This window comes from Alternaria incomplexa (assembly GCF_024043165.1).
Source record: "Alternaria incomplexa strain BMP 0042 chromosome Unknown scaffold_2, whole genome shotgun sequence".
Taxonomy (NCBI): domain Eukaryota; kingdom Fungi; phylum Ascomycota; class Dothideomycetes; order Pleosporales; family Pleosporaceae; genus Alternaria; species Alternaria incomplexa.
The window spans coordinates 1,432,785-1,455,789 of NW_026249851.1; the positions used below are offsets into that span (position 1 = coordinate 1,432,785).

General features: G+C 51.6%; 10 protein-coding genes across 10 annotated transcripts; 4 read left to right on the plus strand and 6 right to left on the minus strand.

The window, feature by feature from the left end:
- Positions 1-227: 227 nt before the first annotated feature.
- J4E90_001975 (uncharacterized protein) lies at positions 228-2,069 on the minus strand (the record flags this gene model as incomplete). Its single annotated transcript, XM_051431559.1, has 2 exons — positions 228-1,571; positions 1,617-2,069. The coding sequence occupies 2 exons, from the start codon at positions 2,067-2,069 to the stop codon at positions 228-230; spliced, it is 1,797 nt and encodes a 598-aa protein (XP_051294693.1).
- A 498-nt stretch (positions 2,070-2,567) lies between these two features.
- On the plus strand, positions 2,568-3,683 carry J4E90_001976 (uncharacterized protein; the record flags this gene model as incomplete). Its single annotated transcript, XM_051431560.1, has 3 exons — positions 2,568-2,866; positions 2,917-3,339; positions 3,395-3,683. The coding sequence occupies 3 exons, from the start codon at positions 2,568-2,570 to the stop codon at positions 3,681-3,683; spliced, it is 1,011 nt and encodes a 336-aa protein (XP_051294694.1).
- A 438-nt stretch (positions 3,684-4,121) lies between these two features.
- Positions 4,122-5,321, minus strand: J4E90_001977 (uncharacterized protein; the record flags this gene model as incomplete). Its single annotated transcript, XM_051431561.1, has 1 exon — positions 4,122-5,321. The coding sequence occupies one exon, from the start codon at positions 5,319-5,321 to the stop codon at positions 4,122-4,124; it is 1,200 nt and encodes a 399-aa protein (XP_051294695.1).
- A 2,508-nt stretch (positions 5,322-7,829) lies between these two features.
- On the minus strand, positions 7,830-8,911 carry J4E90_001978 (uncharacterized protein; the record flags this gene model as incomplete). Its single annotated transcript, XM_051431562.1, has 2 exons — positions 7,830-8,632; positions 8,695-8,911. 2 exons carry the CDS (start codon positions 8,909-8,911, stop codon positions 7,830-7,832), a joined length of 1,020 nt encoding a protein of 339 aa, XP_051294696.1.
- An 858-nt stretch (positions 8,912-9,769) lies between these two features.
- On the plus strand, positions 9,770-10,681 carry J4E90_001979 (uncharacterized protein; the record flags this gene model as incomplete). The annotated part of the gene is made up of 4 exons (XM_051431563.1): positions 9,770-10,006; positions 10,059-10,223; positions 10,276-10,597; positions 10,656-10,681. 4 exons carry the CDS (start codon positions 9,770-9,772, stop codon positions 10,679-10,681), a joined length of 750 nt encoding a protein of 249 aa, XP_051294697.1.
- A 1,603-nt stretch (positions 10,682-12,284) lies between these two features.
- Positions 12,285-13,289, minus strand: J4E90_001980 (uncharacterized protein; the record flags this gene model as incomplete). The annotated part of the gene is made up of 1 exon (XM_051431564.1): positions 12,285-13,289. The coding sequence occupies one exon, from the start codon at positions 13,287-13,289 to the stop codon at positions 12,285-12,287; it is 1,005 nt and encodes a 334-aa protein (XP_051294698.1).
- A 194-nt stretch (positions 13,290-13,483) lies between these two features.
- Positions 13,484-14,259, plus strand: GET1 (GET complex subunit get1; the record flags this gene model as incomplete). The annotated part of the gene is made up of 3 exons (XM_051431565.1): positions 13,484-13,570; positions 13,626-13,812; positions 13,883-14,259. 3 exons carry the CDS (start codon positions 13,484-13,486, stop codon positions 14,257-14,259), a joined length of 651 nt encoding a protein of 216 aa, XP_051294699.1.
- Positions 14,260-16,224: 1,965 nt separating this feature from the next.
- On the plus strand, positions 16,225-18,983 carry J4E90_001982 (uncharacterized protein; the record flags this gene model as incomplete). Its single annotated transcript, XM_051431566.1, has 2 exons — positions 16,225-16,530; positions 16,581-18,983. The coding sequence occupies 2 exons, from the start codon at positions 16,225-16,227 to the stop codon at positions 18,981-18,983; spliced, it is 2,709 nt and encodes a 902-aa protein (XP_051294700.1).
- Positions 18,984-19,883: 900 nt separating this feature from the next.
- J4E90_001983 (uncharacterized protein) lies at positions 19,884-21,278 on the minus strand (the record flags this gene model as incomplete). Its single annotated transcript, XM_051431567.1, has 2 exons — positions 19,884-20,095; positions 20,153-21,278. 2 exons carry the CDS (start codon positions 21,276-21,278, stop codon positions 19,884-19,886), a joined length of 1,338 nt encoding a protein of 445 aa, XP_051294701.1.
- A 772-nt stretch (positions 21,279-22,050) lies between these two features.
- On the minus strand, positions 22,051-22,665 carry J4E90_001984 (uncharacterized protein; the record flags this gene model as incomplete). Its single annotated transcript, XM_051431568.1, has 2 exons — positions 22,051-22,534; positions 22,586-22,665. 2 exons carry the CDS (start codon positions 22,663-22,665, stop codon positions 22,051-22,053), a joined length of 564 nt encoding a protein of 187 aa, XP_051294702.1.
- Positions 22,666-23,005: the final 340 nt, after the last annotated feature.

Sequence of the window (23,005 nt, forward strand, 5' to 3'; positions counted from 1 at the left end):
GTCACAAGCGGAGAACATACCCTGCAGACGATGCGCGGCAGGTCTATCGTTATGCCAATGCACGGTCGAAGTCACCACTACCTAGGTATCATTTTATCGTACAGTTCTGCGTCCACGGACGCGAAGTTTGCATGCGCAGAGTGTGTCACAGCAAGCATATTCACGAACAAACACCGAGTGACGTAACTTCGATGAAATTGTGCGATATATTGGGCTCATTCAACGCTCTATGCAACTGCGACAGGCACAAAAGGCAGTATGATCTTGCTCGGCGTGTCTGCTCCTACATGTATCCTGTGCTCGCCCTTGTTCTTCTCATGTTCCGGTCGCGGTTTCGAGAAGGCCGTGTACTCTGCAATACTAGGAAACTCACCGGAGATCTGAACGCTGATCGATTCTCCTTCGTCAAAATCGACACCCATGGACCAAATACCGATTTCTAGTTTCACGATCTCACCTGGTGTGATCTTCTCTTCCTTCTCGTGGGGGTGGAAGGGGAACTGCTCGTGGATGCTTCGCGCCGGGTCGAATGCCCGGTGGCTGGCACGCAATACGCCAACGCTGCCGAGGTGCAGATTCAGGCTCGCGCGTTCCTTCTCTGGAATATCATCGATACTTTTGTAAGCTGAGGGTATCGCCGAGAACGGGAAGCAGAGATGCATAAGCAGCTTTCCGTCCTTATCTTTCTTGCGCAGGATGACAAAGACATTCATGTCGTCGTGTGAAGGAGCTGACATGTACAAAACGGCTTTGGGCAGGCCAATGAGCCGTGACTTTTGCGTGAACTTGTAGGTGAATTCGGCGATCGATTTCGAGTCTTGCGAGTCGTAGCTGACCATCTCGGTCTTGGATGGGGGTTGTTCGGTCAAGCCGGAGCCGGACAGGTAAAGATCCCTGTATTGGGTCCCTGGAACAGGGAAATCCGAGAACTCGATGCCATCAATAGCTTCACGGTCGCCAAACTGGAGTGCTGACCATCGCACCCTAGCCATCTTCTCCCAGTCGTTGTCAATGCCCCGCAGATACTTATCGAAGTAGGTATGCAGTTCCTTATCCGCGTGAGGATCACAGTATAACTCGAACCATTCTTGGTGTGAGCTCCATCGAATCCACTTCTTGTCATGAGGTACTTCGAGCCATCCACGTACGGAGCCCATTGTATGGATGCTGGAAAAGTCGCTTCCGCTGATGAAGACAGGAACTTCGATCTTTGTCATATCAGGGCGCTTGTCGCTCCAATACGCGTTTGCGACAGGTGACCTCCGATGCATCTCAGCGAAGTCCTCGATGCCGCCGCCCGGATTGTTCGTCTTGATGATGAAGTGGGTGATGAGATCGAAATTTGACATGCTGAAGACGCCACCTCGACAGAATTGCTCGCGGTAGATGTCACCAGACCCTTCCCAGGGTGCAATGGCGGCAAGGTGTGGAGGTCGTAGAGAGGCAACATGCCACTGGATGATGGCCAGCGCACTGTTGCCGGCCATGCCTACTTTGCCATTACTCCATGGCATGTCTGCCACAGCTTCGATGACATCGTAGCAATCTTCTGCATCTTGAGAGCCCATGATCTGCCACGATTAGCTAAATAGTAGACTTTGCAATACAGAACATACGGGTATGGAACCGTCGCTGTTGCCCGTGCCGCGAGAATCTACCGAGATGATCGCATAACCACGTGGGCACCATACAACTGGATCAAGTCCCTCGAACTTCTCCAACCCACTGAGCGCTTCATTCGGCACGCAGCAATTCCAAACGCAGATTGGAAGCATGTGTAGAGCGGAGTACTTCTTGCCGTAGCATGACCAGCTTATCACTGCTGGTAGCTTTTCGTCTTCGGGAACGTCGGCGGGCCGGTAAATGTCGACATAAAGGCGACATCCATCTCTGACCACGATCTCGACATCGTGATCAATCCGTATGTCAGATTCGAGAGGGCGGGCGTTGTACGGTTTCGCGCCTTTGCGAAGAACTTCGGTTTTACCGGGTGTGAAGCCTTGGTAGTTGTTCACACCCGGCTCAGGCTTTGAGATGGGCTTATAGGCCACTTGCATAGCGACTGGCATCTTTGACGTGGGCAATGGTGAGACGTGTGGACGAGAAAGAGGAGGAGAATAGTAAGCGCAATCGGTAAAGATCCCAAGCTCCGTGACAGCTACCTAGGTACTTGAACAACAAACACATCTACCCGCAACGCGACGCGTCGAGTGCACTTTGCGACGTCGTGCCGTCCACCTCGGCAAGCGTTCTAGCCCGAAGGGTTGTCCATCCCCCACACGTCCCGAGTCCCACAAATCCTGCGGCATAGATACATATCGCGGGGTATGGCGCCCACATGTGCCGAGACGGTCGGCAACGCTGCCCCGACATCCCCAAACGATGACTATTGTCCCGAGAACAACATCATACAAGCTCTTCTTCAACATCCAACATATAACATCACTTAAGTGCAATCAAGGCCATTCCACCACAGCTTCATTCCAATACAGTTTCGACATCTCCTGCATTTGAACATTTCTAACCTCGTCACTCACAATACGCATTCAAGCCCTCGTCTTAAGAAAATGGCGCCTCACGCCGAGGAGCCAAAGCCAGATAGCGGTGTTGACCTAATCTCGTACGACGGTACCGTATATGGCGATTGGCGCGACGATTTTCACAAGAACGGCACAGCAATCATCAAAGGCGCCATCTCACCCGAACGCGCAGAGTACTACAAGCAAAAGCAGATTGAGTGGCTTCAGTCCTTTGGTCGCGGTTTCGATCCCAACGATGAGTCAACATGGACACAAGAGCACCTTCCTGTTAGCTTCAAGGGCGGGATGTACTTTGCCTACTCTAGCACACACGAGAAATTTGTTTGGTAAGTCTTGAATGGCATGCGATATCGGCAACATGCTAATGCAGATTCAGGGAAGCTCGCACTGAACCCAAGGTCATCGAAACCTTCGCGAAACTTTGGGGCACTGAGGAGCTGCTCTGCTCATTCGACGGCATGAACATCACCCTGCCGCGCCAGAAGGATCTCAAATGGAGCCCCTGGCCACACTGCGATCAGTCGCCTCACCGCAAGGGCATGCAGTGTGTGCAAGGTCTATTGAACTACCAACCCAATGGCCCTGATGATGGTGGCTTGATCTTGATGAAGGGCAGTAGCAAGCTGTATGATGAGTTCTTCCGCGAGAAGAGGGAGCAGGACAACCATGAGGACAAGCCTCCGGAGGAAGAGGACTTCAAGGATCTTTTCATCTTCAAGGAAGAGGATGTCCAGTGGTTTAAAGACCGCGGATGTACACTCGAGAAGGTGAACCTTGAAGCTGGTGACTTGGTGCTGTGGTATGTTCTTACCGTCTTCCCTCCCCTATTTGGTCCTTGAGTTAATGTCGCGCAGGGATTCTCGCACCATGCACTACGCCTGCTTTCCTCAAGGCAACCGCATCCGTCATGTCCAGTATGTCTGCATGACGCCCGCCAAGTTCGCGAAGAAAGAGGATCTCGAACTCAAAGCCGAGCTCTTCAAGACGTGGCAGGGTACGACACACTGGCCGCACTGCAATATCCGCAAACAGGGCCCACCAGAGAGAGATGGCAAGCCAGATCCACAGAATAGAACAGAGCCGCTAGAGAAGCCGGTTGTTACGGACAGGATTCTGCAATTAGCTGCTGTAAAAGCTTACTAAGAGCTGAAGCGGTCCATAGATGATGAAGGAATACGCCATCTTACAAGACTTCGAGGTCGTCTTTTGCGGCAGAAGAGTGAACTGTGGTGCATGCTTTCGTAGGTTCTTGTCTCAACTCTTTCCAATCTGGCCTTTGCCTTCTTTACCACGATACTCTTCCGATGTTGGATACTACCCCGTCCTCTTATCTACGTACGTTAGAAGTCCTCAATAACAAGAAGGCTCTGATCACTATTCTTGGATCATATAATAGCAACGGAAAGATCGCGGAGGCAGCAATAGCTTAACGATATACATCTCTCCTCTCTAGTGAGCATCTCGTAACTCTAAATACAGATAACGGAATGTCTCACAGCTAGTGAACTACGACAAAGGAACGCGCTGTATCATCCAATCGGTGTGTTGCCACTGGGAACTGAGCATCGAAGCGTGCTGTCTTTACTTCTCAGCCTTCTCACCTCGAAGGCATCTTGTCCAATTCTTGTTCTTCGATATTTCTTTGGCCTTGTCTAACTGCTGTGCACGAGACCACTTCGACTCACCTGGCTGCTTCAAATTTGGTTTTCGACCATTGGAGAAGAATTTCGTAGCACGGGCAGCCGCTCCGGCCGTTCTGGAAATTGCCTTAGCTACGGATATAACAGCATCGACAGCCGACCTGAACAGGTTGGCAATGGCGTTGATAAAGTTTCGTTTTTCAGTAGATGGGCTTTCTTGCGGTGAAGTCGAGTTCATGTTGGTGAAGTTGATGTTGGTGGAGTTGATGTCGGTAGAGTTGATGTTGGTGGAGTTGATGTCGGTGGAGTTGATGTTGGTGGAGTTGATGTCGGTGGAGTTGATGTCGGTGGTGCCGTCTCTTTTCTCCATAGATCGCTTTGCATTCTCAGCAGCCGCGTCGCCAACCTCCAGAAATCCTTTCGCAAAGTCTTCTTGAACGATATCGCTCTCATCGTCAGGCACCGCGTTTTCCAGCCATTCGTCGTCGATATCAGGACCAGGCCATACTTCAAGCATATCCCCGTTGATGCTGTCCAGCAAGTCCAATGAGAAGCCGCCGTCAGCCATCTCAAGCATGGCCTCCGTACCAATGGCAGCGGCAGTAAGAGGAAGACATACAGCCATACGGCGAAACTTTTTCTGGTTTCTTCCAGATCGTCTCTGTTTGTCCTTTTCCTCCCACTCCTTGTTCTTTTCTTCTTTCTTTTTCTCCAGGCGCTCTTTGATCATGTCCTTGAACTTCTCAAACTTTTCCTTGATCTTCTCCTTGATTTTGTCTTCGTAGGTTTTCTTCTTGTCCTCCTCACTCACATCTTTGTCTCTGATGCATACTGTCTTCGTGGGATCCGACTTCATGAGCGGTGGGCACTTGATGCATTTGGTCGGGTCGGACGGGTCTCGAATCTTGTTCTTCTTGCATCGAGCCTTTCTTTCACAGCTCTCTCCATTTCCCGCTTGTCTGTTAACTAAGGGAAATCGAGCTTCGCGGCCCAGCACGGAGCCTGGCTGTGAGATATCGAGATCGGATGCCGTACCCCTGTGGACACGTTGCGAAAGTAAAGTGGCTTCGCTGGGGGTATACGCGGCGATCAAATGATTCGTTAGGAGGAACAGTACTTTGATGGTCTTTGCAACATGCATGATGAGGGATTGGCAAGAAGCTAGCAGTAGTGTAAAGGTAGATTTTGATGTGAGCTGAGAAGGACTCACGTCGATGGCTTTCTTATCAATGTACCTAGGTAAGCTGCCAGCCTTTCTGATGCTGTGACTGCTTGCGCAGGGCTAATCTAATTTGAGTGACGAAACAATTAAGATACGTGGCGTATCCTACGATTGATCATATGAAAGGTATGGGGCTGCATTGGACGGCTCAACCTCTTCGCACGCGATACGTTGCCTCAACCGTTGGCGAGGCCACTCTGCTCTCTACTCAGACATCCTGCCACATGATGCACACTGCCACGAAAGCGACGCTGGGGCGGGTGAGCCCAACACAACGAACACTGCCTTCACGAGGCACGGATTCTGCCCTGTGTAAGAACCTGTGGGGTGGAAGCTGCCTATAGCCCCCAACCCACATAACCTGGCCGAGACCTCTATGGCCGCGCTGTGCAATCAAACTTCTCGGCCTGGTTCAGGCCCCATCTTACATACATATTTTCGAAACCAAAAGGTGCAGTCTGACACCTGGGCAGTCTCGGAATTTCGAACTTGCTATATCGAGCGCCACATGCTTACCTACGTACAGTCGATCAAGGAGGACTTCTTTGCTTGTTTGGTTGCCGATGCGAAAGACATTAGACTCACCGTCTAATCACGGTGGGGAAGTCTTGCTAGACTAAATACATGAACAAGGAGCTTTCGGTCACTAAGAGTTCATCAGCGTATAGTTTGATATGGAGCGTTACATTGAAGCGAAAGATCATTACACGAAGCAAAGCGTCTAATCATATCGCTACATCTGCGGCTATAACCATCTGGCGTCTAGACTTCATGATCAAGCTTGCGGAAATCATGTCGCGCAGAAACTGATGCATGTGGATTGCCAGCTGAACTAAACAAATACCCTTCAAACTCAATCTAAGCAAACAATCGCAATTTCATTCACTTCAGATCCGGAGCTTCCATGCCATCAACCGACCACAAGTCCCAGACTTCATAACTTCCATAGTTCCCCACGAGGCAGCCATCGTCGCCATACGCCAAGATATCCGAGGGCTTGCAGTCGTCGCCATTGAAGAGGACGACAACGGAGCCAAAATCTTTGTCACCTTCACCTCCGGCTTGTTCAGTTTCATTGTGTTCGATAATGATGGCTGCAGCTACCCCAGCGTTGTCGCGGTTGCAGCCAGTGCTGGCATCGACATCTCGCCAGCCAAGGTTGGCACCGCGGCAGCCCGCAGATTGACTATACGCCAACGCCAAAAGTCAGTAGTTGTCACACATATGGATTATGGAAGGCGATGACTTGCTAGTGATGGAGGCGATAAGCGTTGGCTATGCAGACCAAGTGCTGGAGGAGGAAGAATGCCTTCATGTTCATAGAGACTGTGTATGTGAAAGAGGTGTAAGAGTCGTCTTTGATTGCAACGATCTTTACAGTGAGGATGAGCGGTGGATTGCGTTTGATGCCTGCTCAAGAGTAGATCTGGGCTGTGAAGATTCTTGAAGGATCTCAAGGTACGTTTGTAGCCCCAGGACAAAAGGCATGGGTAACATCGCGTGGCTCGTAGCGCTCATGTGGTTAAATTTGGCAAGTAGTTGGACATGGCATCTATTTGAGAGCATCCCTGTAACTCCTCAGTATGCAAGTAATGTGGGGTTTGGATCGGAAATGAGTATCCGAAGATACCGCACCGCCTTCAGCTCAAGCATTTGGCCCGTGGGGGCACTTTTCATAACCGGGGGCTGGCCCCGTGGCTCTCCCGCAGCGGCACGGCCGCCGTCTTACTCTTGCGTCAGAGTGTTTCGAAACTTCACGTCTTGGCTTCTTACGAGATCTCCATACATGCATTGGAAACATTCTACGCAGATAGCCTGTGCCGCATTTATATCAGCAATTACAAATCTTGACCCCGGGAGGTACTGCGTATAGTCCTAGGATCGTGGAATGACTCCGTGCCACTCTATCGCCCCCATTCTGTGCTTTTGTCGGGGATCCTGGAAGCCTATGCCTCAGCTTCTTATGACATCTTCATGCATGCAGTGGGAAGTTTCGTATCATCATCCGAAACGTAAGGCTGACCTCTTCTTGGTCTTACTGAAGACCGAGTGTCGGCGGCTCCTCATATATGCTGACCAATTTTGGCCTTTTTTCAATACTGAGCAATCGCCTTTCGACGACAGTGCCTCATAATGCATCCGATACATTCGGAACAGGACGTTTGAGCGTCTGCAGAATCCATGCTGCCAATTTGGTCGATGAGACAAGCGTATACCAATACGGCCCCAGGGTGTTGTGCTACCTAGCATATCTCTTATTCGCCAGAATGGAGAAGCGGAATCGAAAGCGGGAATTGGCCAACTACTTGACCGCTCCGAAGTTCAATGACAGGAACAAGTAACCAAATCAATAGCTGGTTTGAAATCAATGACTAGGTACAGTGTAACTACCATGTAATTTGCAAACGCGTAGGAAAAGAAAAATGCCTACTCTTCCACAGCACCCAGCTCTACCACTAACCTCATGAAGGGCTTGAACTCCTCTGGCATCCAGCTGTGTAGGTCTTCGACATAATGTCGCGGGACTTTTGCCCCATGCTCTGCAAGGTATCGGATCATGTCATCAGATTTATCGTACATAGCCGTCGCTAGTGCTCGTAATGGGGCGGCTCGATGCTCACGGATGTCCGTGTTCCAGTCAGTAACATCTTCGTTGACATCTGCACCCGCTTCTAGCAACATCTTCACAGTTTCCATGTCGTGCTTCTTGACTGCTAGCTGCAGCGTCCCCGAGTCCTTGAACCAGTCGATTCCGAATCTGTCCAACAGGACTCGAATTGACGCAGCCTTCGGCCATGGCTGTTCAAAGGGTGCAAAAAACATTCCTCGGAACCTGCTCACACTTCCTCCATGGTCTATCCACCAGCGAGTGGCGTCAGGTCCCATGCGAACCATACCACACCAGGTTGAATTATGCGTAGTTGAATTGTAGTTTAACTGCTGTGGGTCTGTGCGCCATTGGCAAAAGTCCAGGTCGAACAAGATATCGAGCCATTCCACACCGTTTTTCCCATACCAGCCGCAAAAGGTGTAGGAGTCGAAGTAGTTGGGCGAAAAGCCGATCTCGAAGCAGAAACGGAGTAGCTGGGTGTCGCGTATTTCTGATGAGATTTTCATGAGAGGACGGGAATAGTATACTGGGTCTATGCCAGAAGATTCAAGAAGTTCTCTGATGGCAGGAATGTCGCCTTGAAATGCACTCAGGAAGATCGAAAGGATGATGGTTGTATCTACGAACTCGTGTAAGCAGTGAGACCCACAGCCGGTCATTCTGCATTTTGATCACACTTACCATCGTCTGTGGGCGGCTCATAGTTCTCGCTGAGCAGTAGATCTCGTACTTCTCTCTCGAAGCCCCTCAGATTCCATGCCTTTTTGTCGGCAGACTCTACCGTAGATTTGGGAAGCTTGTAGTAGGCCACAATGTGCCGCAAACATTCTTCCAACGTTCTCTCGCCACTCAATCTCGCATCGCGCGCTTCGCCAAAGCTGGAGAGAGTCGTTGACATTGCGATCGTTATCAGCGATAAGGCTCACTATGATGCCTAGGTATGTGAGAAACGCAAACCTTGGAAGTGAAACAAATTCAAGGCTGGTCGGATCCAGAAGGTGGGAAAGAGGGCGGGAAAGAGAGCGACGAAGATCTGTGTACTTTGAGCGCAGACGTGTACTCCGGGCTTCTACAGTTGATGATTTTGAGAGGTGTGCGGGCGGATATTAACCTGAGGGTGGCACAGTGACGCTAGTGGATTCATAGCTAGCGGTGTACACCTACAAGCGCTTATTTGACATCGGCTTGATGTTGCCTAACATGCCAAGGGTGGCGCATTCCAACCTTGGAGGTACCTAATTAGCCCAGGCGGACTCAGGGCATTGACGTTCTATCTATGTTACTACCCGATGCACGGAGAAGGCGTCGCGCGCGCAAGGATTTAGGGAGACAGAAGACCTCGGGAGGGCTGTTTCAACCCCGAATCCCGATATTTCAAGAATTATGTGTGTGACGCCTCAAGGTCGCGTCTCTTGGTGAGCATTGGGGGCTGTAGGGCTTTGCGATACCTCCCTAGGTAGGTAGGATGTGTTGAATCTTCTTGAGATGTGGCCATGTGCCACGGGACACATGCCTGCCTTTGTTTCAACGCGCGATTGCAAGGCAGATAGTCAAACTGGAGTTCCTGTACTATCAAGATACCGTGGCCAAAGATATCGACACAAGTCTCGCTGAAATCCTTGCTGAGAACTAGGTATATCTTCTCTCAACTCCTATCAGCATTGGGTAAACGTACACTGAATCAACACTTGTCGCCTGGACTGCGTCAATCCTTACGTTACTGCGTATATTTTCATCCTGCCATCGCTACCACGACATGAAGACCACATGGCTCACTATCCTGTGCTGGACTTACATCCGGCTGTCCACATCTTTCCCTGTCGATGACAGGCCCGCATTTACACCATGGGATCTGGCGAAAAGAGAGATCGAAGCAGCTATCTTCTCCAATCCTCTGGGACCCCAATTTGGAGTACCTGATGAGACGTGTCGTGGCACGCTGGAGGGCCCCAACACCGGTAGTTGCTGGAAGATGGCAGATGTCACAGTTGATGTGAGTAGTTTTACCCTCTTAATCTTTTTAATCCAATGACTAAGCTACCTAGAAATTCATCGCAAACCGAAAGCCCGAGGCCAACGAATGCGAGGTGCCCTGCCTTTTCTACACCTCGAAACTCACGGGAGCGGCAGAAAGGCTGGCCAATTTTGTTCTGAAGGAGGTACTTTTGACGGGGGCTGCGGAAGGACCGCGCAAGTACCAAACTATCTGGGTACGTCTCGCTAGGTAGAGTACAACCACGCGAGAATGCTAACTACTCACAGGAGCTACATCCGCCAAAGTTCTATCCAAACAAGAATGACCTGGACAAGACTCCCGAGGCCAAGTGCATCTACCAGGACCAGAGGGATCAGGACTACGACGCGAACTTCGATGGTTGCCAACGGCTATACTTCAAGTCAATGTCGAAGGCCATGGCAATGGAGTGCAAAGGCGAGGTCTTCTTGATGACCAATTCAGATCTGAGCGGTACTCGCCCCGAAGGAAAAAAAGAAAAAGTTCCAGTGGATGGAATTTGGTGGCAGGTTGAATTTCCGACACTGATCGATGATGCTCGACCCGCAGACAAGAAAATCACAAAAGTCAGTCCAGAGCCACGCCGTAGGTACCAATTCATGGATGTTTAGGTTAACAGTCCCTCTAGATCAGTTATCTTCAAGTACCTTTTAAAGACCTTGGAACGCTAACTGCAGAAGAGAGAAGCAAGCCCCCCGAGATTGAGGCGAGGGGGGAGTATTGGCCTAATGGAGTTGGCAACGAGCATTTGCAAAGCTTTCGCAACGAACAAAGTCCGCAATCGACGCCGAGCCCGCAATCAACCCCCACTCCCACCCCCGAGGCAGCCAATCCGGTTGAGACCCCTTCCAGCGGTCTTGTCAGGAGGGCAGATCGGACAGATGAAGAAGTCCTTGAACCTGATGACGAAGGTTATCCTTATCATTACTCCATCGATGAGATCTATGACTGGTACAAGGCAGCAGCGTGGTAGAGGCTGGGAAAGGAAGACAGGCAAGAAGATCGAAATTGGTTTGGTGGAAGGCCGCGACACTACAACGATTTTGCTGAGTCTCTTATTCCTCGAGTGGTATCTGGCGATGTAACTAGACTTTCCATATCTTTTTATCAGCTGGCGTTTATTGGTACGTGAATAGATTCGATGTCTGCAATTCGCTCAAAAAGCCATGTTAAACCCGGCTCAGCCTATCACATTGCACGTTGGCGTGCACCGCCACAAACGCCACGTCTGCATCTATAATTGACAACCGGCTGAGTGGACGACGCGAGCATCTACGTGTCAAGTCCACCGCGTATAGCGGGCATAGTCGCTGGGTGACCGAAAAAAGTCTCCAGTATTTGCCCGACGTACGACGGGTCGGGGCGATATGGCTGACATTGCGGGGTGAGCGGAGGCTTAGCTTGGGAAGTAGATATGTTGCACCAGCTATAAGTAGGAACGCCAGCACTATCGACACCAACCTTGCAATCTTTACTTCCTCTTGTTCGACATATACCAAGCTTTCCAGCAAATCTTGAATCCTTGGATCTCCACTCACAATGCCAAACGTCCGAATCGGCCCGACACATGAAGGCCGTGCTCGAGGACGCATGTTCTGGTCGCCTGCAGAAGAAGGGTCATGCGTGCGAAAAATGGAAACAGTTCGTCGGAAGGGCATCGTTGAAGGACCTAACGGATACCCGGTGGTTGCAATCTCGAGACGAGCGGAGGAGAACAACCTGATTTACCCAAATCCGGACATCTCGAGCACACGCTCTTTCCGGCTTAACCAACGTCTGACAATACCAATTTCGGCAAAAGGTCAAAATCTGGATGAGCCAAAACGTAGTACTGGAGACCTGAACCTTGAGCGCACAGTCACGTCGACACAAGCCGCGCGGAGCGATGATGTTGGGAGGAACGCCGCTCCAAAAAGAGCCTCGAAGAAGTCGTATGAACATTCCAGAGTTCTCCAGTCTCCTCAGCCGGATCTCGAGGTGGCAGGCGTGAAAGAATGTACTAGCCGACCCGAGATATCTTCGCCAGATACCACAGCAGATACCACAGCGCGCAACTCTTTCATCGGCGATGTATGGTTGTCGTTCGACCATATGATAAAGCACGTCGCGGCAGTATCTGAGGGGAAAACGACGCCTAAAAAGACTGTTGTGAGGCGTCCGTTGTCCCGGTTCTGGGTTGATGCAAAAGGTGTGATGGCTGTAGCTATTGCGTCGATGTAGAAAATCGGAGTTGCTGCTTAATGATGAAGTGTCTTGTTCACACGCTGGACTCTTGGTGAGCTTGAATCCAAGCAATGGCGTTACACACACGGTCTAGTGCTATTGGTCGCCTGTTGGTATCCTTCAGGTCTTCCCTATAGGATTCGAGTAACTGGTAGGACGCCGAATGCTCCTCGTTATGCAGCGCCAGGACTGTACGTATGAATATCCATATTGACTCTTGCTCGAGATCGAGACTTTTTGCATAGTTCAGTATATCGCCCACCAGCTCCCGCTGTAGCGATGTAGCTATGATAGGCATCAGATATAACAAGAAAGACCAACCAGAGATATCGCTTGGGTGTCTGCAACACCACTCCTTGACGCCGTGGGCGACATGGACAACCATCTCGCTACCTTCAAGCTTAGGTACTAGTTTACGAGCATACTGCCAAGCGTGATAGTTCTTCGGATGCTGCTCTCCAGACTTGTAAATAGCGGCGAATTCGCTCTCCCAAAACGTTGCTATTTGTTCTTGCGATGCATCTCCCAGTTCTACGAGTCTCAAAGAGTCCACGATGCTGGAGCGGTGGTACCACAGGGTCGGCGACTTGGACTGACGATGAAGTGGAGAGGTAAGTATGCTGTTCAGAAAGCACAGCTCTTGTCGTAATGCCCTATGGTATGGAGTGCCAACATGAAGACCATGAGTTTCTTGTAGCTGGAACAAGGTGCGTTTTCGATAATTTGCTGCAGTGAGATGCTCTGGGTCGAATAGAAGCATGACCTTTGTCGCTTGCAATGTCTGTGCAGCCGTGATAGGATCACGTGCCTTGCTATGCACGAAGAAATGTTGGCGGGCTTCCAGGTAGGCTAACGCAAGTATCTTCTTCGGCACTCCCAGACTCATTCCGTCTTGCATGGTGATGCCATCCGGTGGCTGTATAGCAGGAGGTAGAATCTCGATCTCGATAACTTCGTCTGCATGCTCCTGGAAGTACTCGCTCAACGAAGCAAAAGCCAGCCTCTGGAATTCCTCTTGCTGCCCGCATTTGGTCGTCATGGCGGAAGATCTGATTTCGTGGGTTCAAAGTGAAAGCTGCCCAGCTGTCGCAGAAGGAGGACCCTTGCGCACGACCCCACCGCGTTAGCTTGCAGCTCCCAAAACCGCCTGGGCACCATTATGACATAACCCTTGACTTCAACACGATGCAGTGAGAACACGCTGCACCGCGATACTGGTCCCCATCCCTCAACATGCCGTCTCTCCTCCTGGTTGTCTTCACCCTGCAGCTGTTGCTCCACATCATCAACACCGTGGGCGCATCCACGGTCAACGACCTGGTAAGCCCCGCATCCGAAAACAAACACGCAGGAACCTGGGACTGACACATGGCAGCTATGGATCCTGTACAATAAGCTGCCGACGCCAACATCTGGGTCTGCGCAGAGATGCCAGGCCCTCAAAAAGGATATTGTGCGCTTGAAGCGCGAGCTGGGCAACACGTCGCCTCAGGACAACTTCTCAAAATGGGCCAAGCTCGACAGGCAGCACAACAAGGCTATGGCTGAGTTCCAGAAGCTAGGTAAGCGCTCCTGCGCGGAGACGCTCCCACCGGACACGTCAAGTGCACTTGCTAACGCTCTTCTCTCCAGATGGTTCCCTGCGCTCGCACCAGTCCACCTTCACTTCCGCCGTCTCGACCCTGCGCTGGCTTGGCACCCAAGGCCTTCGATTTGTTCTACAGTTCTGGTTCTCCAAGTCGCCTATGTTCTGGGTACCTGCTGGGTGGGTGCCATACTACGTCGAATGGGTGCTGAGTTTCCCGCGCGCACCTCTGGGAAGCGTGAGCATAAACATATGGGGTATCGCGTGCGCAAGTATGATCGCGCTGGCAGCAGAGGCAGTAGCTGCGGTTTGGGTACTGGTCATGCGCAAACCAACACCTGTGGCGGCAGAGAAGCAGCGCGAGAAGCACGATGCTATGGCCTTCAGCGCAGACCAGAAGCCTGCAGAGAAGAAAGAATTGTGAGCGCGCTACGTGTCCGATTCCGCGTGTATATTTCATACAACTTCAAATCAAGTAAAAATTCAATATGTCTCCCAACAAAAGACGCAAAGTCGTCGTGGCTTTCGCTCAGACACTGCAACACGAGTGGGATGATCTTGGCAGATCCTTTGGCTTCTTCTAGGCTACAAATTGAACTCGTGATCGTGGAGAGTAGCGTATCACCGAGTCTTCGAAAGAGCCATCTACTAATCTAGATTCCTTGACTAACATCCTAAAAAGAACGACGCGGTGCACGGCAGCTGGCATGAAACTGCATCGTCCAACCGCATGCGTATAATCTCGTTGGAAGCGAAGGGTTTTGTTTGGTGTGGAATGGTCGCACTGGAAGCTTGAGAGGGAGAAAAGTGAAAATTCCGCGCTAACAGCTCGCGGCCCGACAGTGCCCCCGAAGAGCGCTTACCATATTTGGACTATCGCGTCTCATTGGCACGTATAGACAATGTGAAGAGCTCCATGAACTTAAGGAACGAGAAATTCTGCGTCTGAAAGTCAAAGGTTGCTAGCTAGAAGTTCAACGGAATATTTGTCTATAGCTAGTTCTCCCACTCGCTCCCTCGGATTATGTCACGTGCGTTTAGACCGTGCCCGAGGTCCAGGGCTGACCGGCTTGAAAATATCGCAGTGTACATCTGCCGTGTCTCGCGTGTCGTCGATCGTGCCTTACATGAACATGATCGACTATTCTGGCCGTTGATCACCACCATTCAATAGCATACATCCTGGTTTAGCTCTGTCAGCTACAGTGTAGTCGCTTGGAATGCAACACGGGACGGAGATGGGTGTCACCTCGTGTCGTGTGCTGCTTGCCTAACCGCACCAGGTAGAAAGTCTGCCGAAAACGAAGTGAGTCAGCCTCCGACTCATTGTCGTCGCGTTTCAATGCGCTTTGACAAGGCCAAGCGAGGGAAGCCGCCAAAGTCCAATAATGAGGCTCTACCGCGTCTTGTGGTGGGTCTGTGCACGTCTTCCCCATATCCGCATGAATGGTTCAGCGCTCGCCGGTTCCAGGCCGATCCAAATCTGGCTGTCGTGTGTGGATGAGAGTTCCCCGCAATGTGGGATGAGATTGCTAGGTGCAGTGATCGCTCAAAGGTTGCGCACCTCGCTCTGCTTACGTGCACAGGGCTTCAGTAGGGTTTGCAGAGGTGTAGACGGCGTCTGGGGAAGCATGATCGCGGCTGGTTTCTCGAGTCAAGTGCGTGCTGGCGTCCCCCTAACCTCGCTGGTTTCATGCTGCGGCCGCGAACAAACTTCGTCGACATGATGGCGGCCGCTGTTGCATGTGCCACCTGTCGCGCCCAATGCCCTCACCCGCTGCATCTAAAGCTGCTCACCCAAGGCGAAAGCCGAGAAACTTCGAGACTTGAGCGCACGAGAGCCATGGCCCACGGACGAGGACTGACTCCGTGACCGGCCTAACGGCGCCCAGTGGCAGCGCCGGCATTTCGGTGAGATTGTATCGGGACAGGCGCTGTGACGAAATGGCGTTTCTCTCCCCACACGGTGGACAAATGCTCCTCCCAATGACGTTTCGAGGATTCAGACGCCGGCCCAAGGCCGTCTAATGCGTTTACAAGTCGCGCACTTAGCGATGCGCACTCCACTTTGCTCGCCGCTGCTCAACCGTCCGCCTTTCCTGGGGTCGATAGTCCCTTCACCGCATCGACCCGCGTGGCCCTGCACACTGCTCGACTCGACGCAGCCGTCTCCTACACCACCCGTTGTCGGCACCCTGTCCATCGCTCCTTCCCAGACCACACCCATCGCCCGTATACGACCCGTCGACGAGGCTGGCGCCAGAGAATGCCGTGGCCTGAATATCAGATCCCGAGACGACCGCGCCCGCGATAGAACCAACGCTCTCCGCAAACAATAGCCCGTCCTCCTCTATGGCATCGATATACACGTTATAGCGCGGCGCACGACATGACGGATCTTGACTTCACCAATGGCGACTTCCCTACGCGAGGACCTGTGGTACTGGGAGTGTCAGCTGCGACGCTTGCCATATGCTCCGTTTTCGTTGGCTTTCGTCTCATCTCCCGATTTCTGGTGGTTAGAAAGCCGGGATGGGACGACTACACAATGATCCTGGCCTGGGTCCTCGCGTTTGGCGCATCCTTCTCGATATGCTACGGCACTACCAAAGGCCTGGGGCGGAAGCAAGAGAACATACCCGCGCAATGGCAAGAGCCCATGAAGAAGTCCTCCTTTGTCTTCTCGGTACTCTACGTACGTACAGGACTTTGTATACATAAGCCGCCAGCACTAAATCCCCACAGAATCCAGCTTTGATGGCCACCAAAACCTCGATCCTCCTCTTCTACCTCACGCTGTCCAAGACACACAAAGTATTCCGATGGGCCACCATTGCCACCCTTGTCGTCGTCAATGTCGGCGGGCTCGCTCTGACAATCCTGAATCTATGTCAGTGTCGTCCTGTTGGCGCCGCTTGGGCTTCTCCCGTTCCCGACACTGCTCACTGCACCAACATCGTCACGATATACCTTTCCTCGGCACCGCTCAACATCATCACCGACATAGCCATATTATTCCTGCCGATGCCAATACTCACTAGTATGCGGCTGCCGAGGAAACAGAAGGTGATCCTCGTTATTACCTTTGGTTTCGGTATCTTTGTCGCAGTCGTCGATGTCATTCGTATCGCATACCTGCAAGATGCTCAGCGCGATACTCTTGAAGCCGCACAACGGCAGTCTTCCGAATCTGGCAACGAACAGAGGAACACTGGCGATTTTGCGTGGTTCTCATCTCTATCATTTATGTGGAGCACCATTGAGATCAATTTGGGTATCATGTGTGGATGCGTTCCCGCCCTGAAACCCCTAGTCAAGAGATTCCTACCTAGCTGGGTCATCGACCATACTATGCGCGACAACACTACCCATACAAGCGATGAAGCTGTACTTCATCCCGACATACTCGATTCTCGGCGGCGCTCAGACCCCTTAACGCCTCCCGCTTCCCCACTCAGCAAACCTCCTCTCGCTCGTAGAAGCGGTGGTGATGAGCCGATGGGTATGATGGACTTCTTGACTACGCCTGACATGACCGAATTGCCTCAACTGAGACCGTCCAACACCACTGTTACCTACGCCACCACCACCCGCACCCAGCGCCCACCAACATTTTTCGACTTCGTCAACACTGGGCAGAAAAAGAATATCACCCTCCGGAGCAACCGAGAAAGTGTATATCCCGTGATCATGGTAACCATACTGTTCTTCATCTGGGGGTTTGCCTATGGTTTCCTGGACGTACTCAATTCGCGCTTTCAAGAAGTAGCTCGCACGAGCGAGTGGGAGACAGTTGGACAACACAGTGCCTATTATGTTGGCTACATTGTGGGACCTTTGACTTTTGGACGGATCGTCTTCAAGGCCTGGGGGTTCAAGGCATGCTACATGGTCGGTCTTTCAGTCTATGCTTGCGGAACCCTCGTCTTCTGGCCTTCAGCTGTGCTCAATTCCTTCCCAGCGTTCCTGATCTCAAACTTCATTACCGGTGCGGGACTATCGACATTGGAACTTGGCGCAAACCCATTCATAGCACTATGCGGACCGCCTGAGTATGCGGAAGTGCGATTGAACCTCTCACAGGCTGTTCAGGCTGTCGGCACCATTGTTTCCCCACTTTTGGCGAAGAAAGTGCTCTTCCCCGCCAACGCTGCTAGCCTCATTGATGTGCAGTGGACATATCTCGGCATATCTCTCTTCAACATCGCTCTTGCAATCATATACTTCTACGTACCGCTTCCTGAAGCTACCGACGAAGAGCTAGAACTAGCCAGTCAACGCACTGTGCCATTTGCCCGCGAGGCCACCATCAAGATTGGGTCCAAGCCAGTCAAAGTTCTTTGGATTGGTCTGAGTATGGCAGTCTTATCTCAATTCTGTTACGTTGGCGGCCAAGAATCCACCTCCACTTCGTACAAGGAGTACCTCAACCGCGTCGCGCCCTCCGTGGATTATGTGTCACAGCAAGCCTATGGACACACTGCTTTCGCGGTGTCTCGGTTCCTGGCAGCCTTCATCGACATTTGGGTAAAGCCACGCTTTAGTCTTCTGGTTTTCTACCTGGGCGCAATTATAACCGCTGCCGCAGCAATGCATGCTTCTGGCAGTGGCGGTGCAGCCATCATTGTCATCGTCATGTTCTTTGAAGGCCCGCTTTTCCCGCAGATTTTCGCACAAGGGATACGGGGTATGGGCAAGCACACCAAAGACGCTTCCGTGATTCTGACGGCAGCTATCGGTGGAGGGGCCGTTATCCCACCGATAATGTATGCCGCGCTCAAGATCAAAAACGCACAATACGCTTTCTGCGTCATTGCAGCGGCTTACGCTGCTGGCGCATTGTATCCCATATACCTCAACTCACTTGCCGCGTCTCGGCAGTTATCTGATCCCGTACGCGACGAAAAGACCAGGAGAGAATCAGAAGCCGAGGGTCGGCGGCGAGGGTCGATGAGCGAAAAGCTCAGAAGGTGGAGTAAAGTCAAGAAGAGGCTGAGTGTAAATAAAGAGGATGAGAGATTACCTTCGGTTGAACATCGCGAGAGGCGCAGTTGGCCTGAAGGCCTGGCGCCGCGGAGCGATAGCCTAGCCATCGAGCCCGTGCAGACTCGTACACCGAGCTCATCAAGCTCTGTGAGTAGTAGTTGAAGGCTCTGCTTGAGAGGGCTTGTATTTATATCGCATACGGAGTTATAGGGAGATACCACGGGACTGTTAACGGCTTAGCATGGGTGGCTAATTCACACATGGAGTAAAATGCAATTATTCTTACTATACCACCATCAAGACTATATCTTCCGACTCATATTGCATTAGTGGTGTGGAGCAAGAGAATGTGGGCATACTCGCAGAAGTGTCCGCGCGCATAATCTGGATGCCTCCCCTATGCTCAACTCACACTCTTGTGCCACCCATCCAATCTCTCACATGCCCTGACAACCAACCAGACGGCAGCGAGATCCGCCTGCTGTACCACTCTCTTGAATGGAGTCCCAATACGATTTTCCGGATTTCGTAGAAGTTGGAAAAGGAAGGTACATTTCCCATTCCCATAACGTAGCTTTCAGGTTCAGTACTCAGGTGAACAACCGGAACCACCTACGCACACAAGCGCGACATGTTTTAGACGTTTATCATCACTTGAGCATCCTAAGTATGTGCAAAGAAGGTCTATCTGTACTTTACTTTGTCGAGGGAGCAGCTCATTTCGTGCACTCCAGCCTAAAAAGTATGCCTGATGGCATGTTGATATACTATAAGTCACGACACGTTGTATGCTTTTGCGATTGAGTATGCATACTAAGACAGCTGGCAGTTGATTTACGATGCATACACTTCCATGCATCAAAAGAGTAGTCATGTGAGAGAATGCCAAGAAAGCTCAAGATATTCTCAATGTATGAAGAATCGCTTAGAATCGCTATCATTATGCAAAAAGTGTACAAGATCTCGACCACCAAACGCCTTGCCATGCTTATGCACATTGAAACCCCCTTTCCGTATTATATACCAACTATCCAATTAGACGACTTCAACCGTCGAAGAAGGTCATAGAATCAAGGCGGCAACAATCGCAACGACGAAGCCAAAGTATGTGGCGCTGGGCTGAAGCAGCACGTTGCCCAGAGACGCAGTGCCGCAACATTCGCGGTCATATGTAACGTTGTTTGCGCGGGCGGCGACTTCGAAGACGGACCCGTTGATGGGCCCTTGGTTGTAGAAGTCGACGAGGAGGAAGTTTGGTGGGCGGTCCCAATTGGCTGTGGGGGGATGTGTTAGCAAAATGCAAGATAGAAAATGGGTACGGGGATACATACTGGTGCAGGTGTTGGTCATGCGACCTAGACTACCTTCTCCTTCCAGCGCATTGGTCTGGTTGATCTCCGCCACGTTGGGCACGAGGAGGTTCAGTCCAGCGAACGAGATCTCGGCGTTCAGGTTGTGGTTGGCCATGTACATGATTTCCCTCATCTTTTCTTCGGACATGCCCTCGGGTCTACCCAGCGTGCAAGGGAAATCGGGGTCGGTTGGGGAGAAGGGCGTCTCCCACATGTTGTAGAACTCCCAGAGCAGGTATGGCACCGCATCAGTGTCGAAATTGTAGTCAATAAAGGTGACGACACGGTTGTTGTGGAGAATGAGTTCGCCAAGCGTTGGCCAGTCGTTGAGCTCCATGGCGGTCTTGGGTGGCTGGTAGACGTATTCGATCAAACCGGACTTCTCGATCGCCTCGGCGAAGTTGGAAGACGTAACGAGTGGCTTGCCGTCATCGGTCGTTTCGTCCCAGTTGGAGTTGCCGAAGAGAATCGTGATGACGTCGAAGGGGTGATCTGCTACCCATGCCGTGACTTCGCGGAGGTAGTCTTCAACGGTACCGGCGTTGAGCAGGTCGCATGAAGAATGGCAGTAGTAGAGCGTGCCATTGACGTAGTGGGCTGAGCCCTGCAGCATGCGGATGCCATCATTCAGTTGTTGCGTCACGCCGTATTCTTGGTTGCGCGCAATGTTGTTCTTTCGTGTGTAGGGCGAGTTGTGCGCAGCTACTTCGGTAATATTGGAATACTTGCGGTTGCAGAACTCGAGGTAGTTGTTGCAAGGCTGAGTGTTGGAGGGCAGCGCTGGAGCGGTCTCGGTGCCAGTCGGTGTCAGTGTTCTGTTGTTTCCTCCGATGTTTGTGACGGGTGGTGCGCTGCTTGTGATTGAAGCCGTGCCGTTGGACGAGGCTGTGCTACCAGACGCCCCAGACGACGCGGCCGATGTTACTGTCGCAAAGGTGCTGCCCTCGAAATCCGAGGGGACGGTTGGGTTTGGAGCCGCATCATCGCCTGTCAGACTCCGCTGCGACCCAGATAAAGTTATGACTGAGGGAGAGACCGAGGCCGAGCTACTCTGGGCTGCAGTGAGGCCAGCAAGCCACACCATGGAAAGTATCGCCCCTTTCATGATCGCCGCAGGGGTGATGTGTTCTTTAAATCCACGACCGAGTTATGGATTCGCAGACAGGAACAGATATCGGCTATGTCAATCCTGCTCAAGCGATAGTCGTGATGGTGCAGTCGTCCCGACGTATGCAGTGAAAGCGCCGGCGACTTTGGTTGCTATGCAGTGCAGCGCAGTGCCGTCCGATCCGAGTACGGGGTAAATGAGTATCGACTACAACGTCGTATGATAAAGCCGCGACCGAGTTCCCCAGGTGAAATGATGCGGAGAGAATGCAATGAAGAAGCAATACTTTTTGGAGAAGAGCCGCTGCCGTTGAGAAATCCCAGACGACGATTGTTTTCCAAGCGCTCGAACGGACCATCCGGGACTCCCTAGTTAGGCAGAGTGCCATGACGTAAGGCGCTGTTTTAAGGTTGCAAGCCACGCGGGTGTCTGCTCTCATCCAACGATCTGCAACAGCCGCGCCACCATTTTAGCGCGACACGTCATGTGCGCGAGTCTGGAACCATCAAATTGGGTGGCTGCAAGAATGGCCCACCTGGAGATCTCTAGGCATATCAACAATGATCCATCGCATACATGTGTGAGAATGCATCCGTCACTCGGGATCGTTAGGCTATAAATGAGTTTCTGCATTGATGAACAATGCAATTCATGTATAGGTATTCAGGTACATGTTAACATGGGCAAGTATACCGCCTAATTGAGACTCCACACGCGTACGCGACCATGACTACATCTCACCGCTGGGTAGATTCTTCGTGGGATGGCTCTATGCACTAGACGAACCACCGCTAAAGAACTCTTCAAATCGACTCTTGCCCTTCAGCTGCTCAATCTCCCTCTGCAACACATCGATCCGATAATTCTTAAACGCCTTCTCAATCCTCTCCTTGCTGGCCGGGTCTTTGGTCACGGTCCTTGCTGCGCTTGCTGTACCTGTCAAAAGACCCAGTTCGCCTCCAAGGAAGAGACCGCCAACAGAAAAGAGAAAGTAGGTCGCTGCATCACCCCAGCGCGAAGGTCCGGAGATCTGTGCTGTGATGTCTGGAACAGGCTCGGTACGGCCGTCAGCGAAGCGTACTTCTACAGGCTTCTCCGCGGCGCGGAAAGCTTTGAAGTACGCAAGGCGCATGCTTCGCAGCCGATATGCTGTGTAGATTCCTAGACCCAGTCCGACTGCTGACGCGAAACCAGCGTGCATCGACGCCTTTCCACCTGCGCTTTTGAGTACTTCGCGGTCTTGTTGGTTGAGACTATCTTGAATAAGCTATCGCCAATCGACGCGCAAATCTGGCGCTACTTACTCATGTTGCAGGTGCTCCTCTGCCAGCTGACGGAGATCTTTCGACCTACGGTCACGGAATGCTGCTAGTGACTCAGCCATGTTATCTGTCCGGGTAATCGTAGATATAGAAAGCTTGATGGTAGGAACAGATGAGGTTAGGTGGCTGACAATTGCTGGCACTCGAGGGCCCTTTTAACTGAATTTTGTAGTTCATGATAAGTTCGTGATGCTTCTAGTCGCAACGATGACATCATGCGGACATCGCGGAATCTAACCGGGAAAGCTCCAACAACACGCGGGCACGTGGAATGACAGACAGACAGGCCGAGAACCTGGTTCACTTCAATTCAGGGTCCAGAGACCAAGCCATGCTACGTATAACCAGAAAAACAAACTTGCTATGCTCGTCATGCTTCCGTCAAACGCCTTGCTCAGAAGA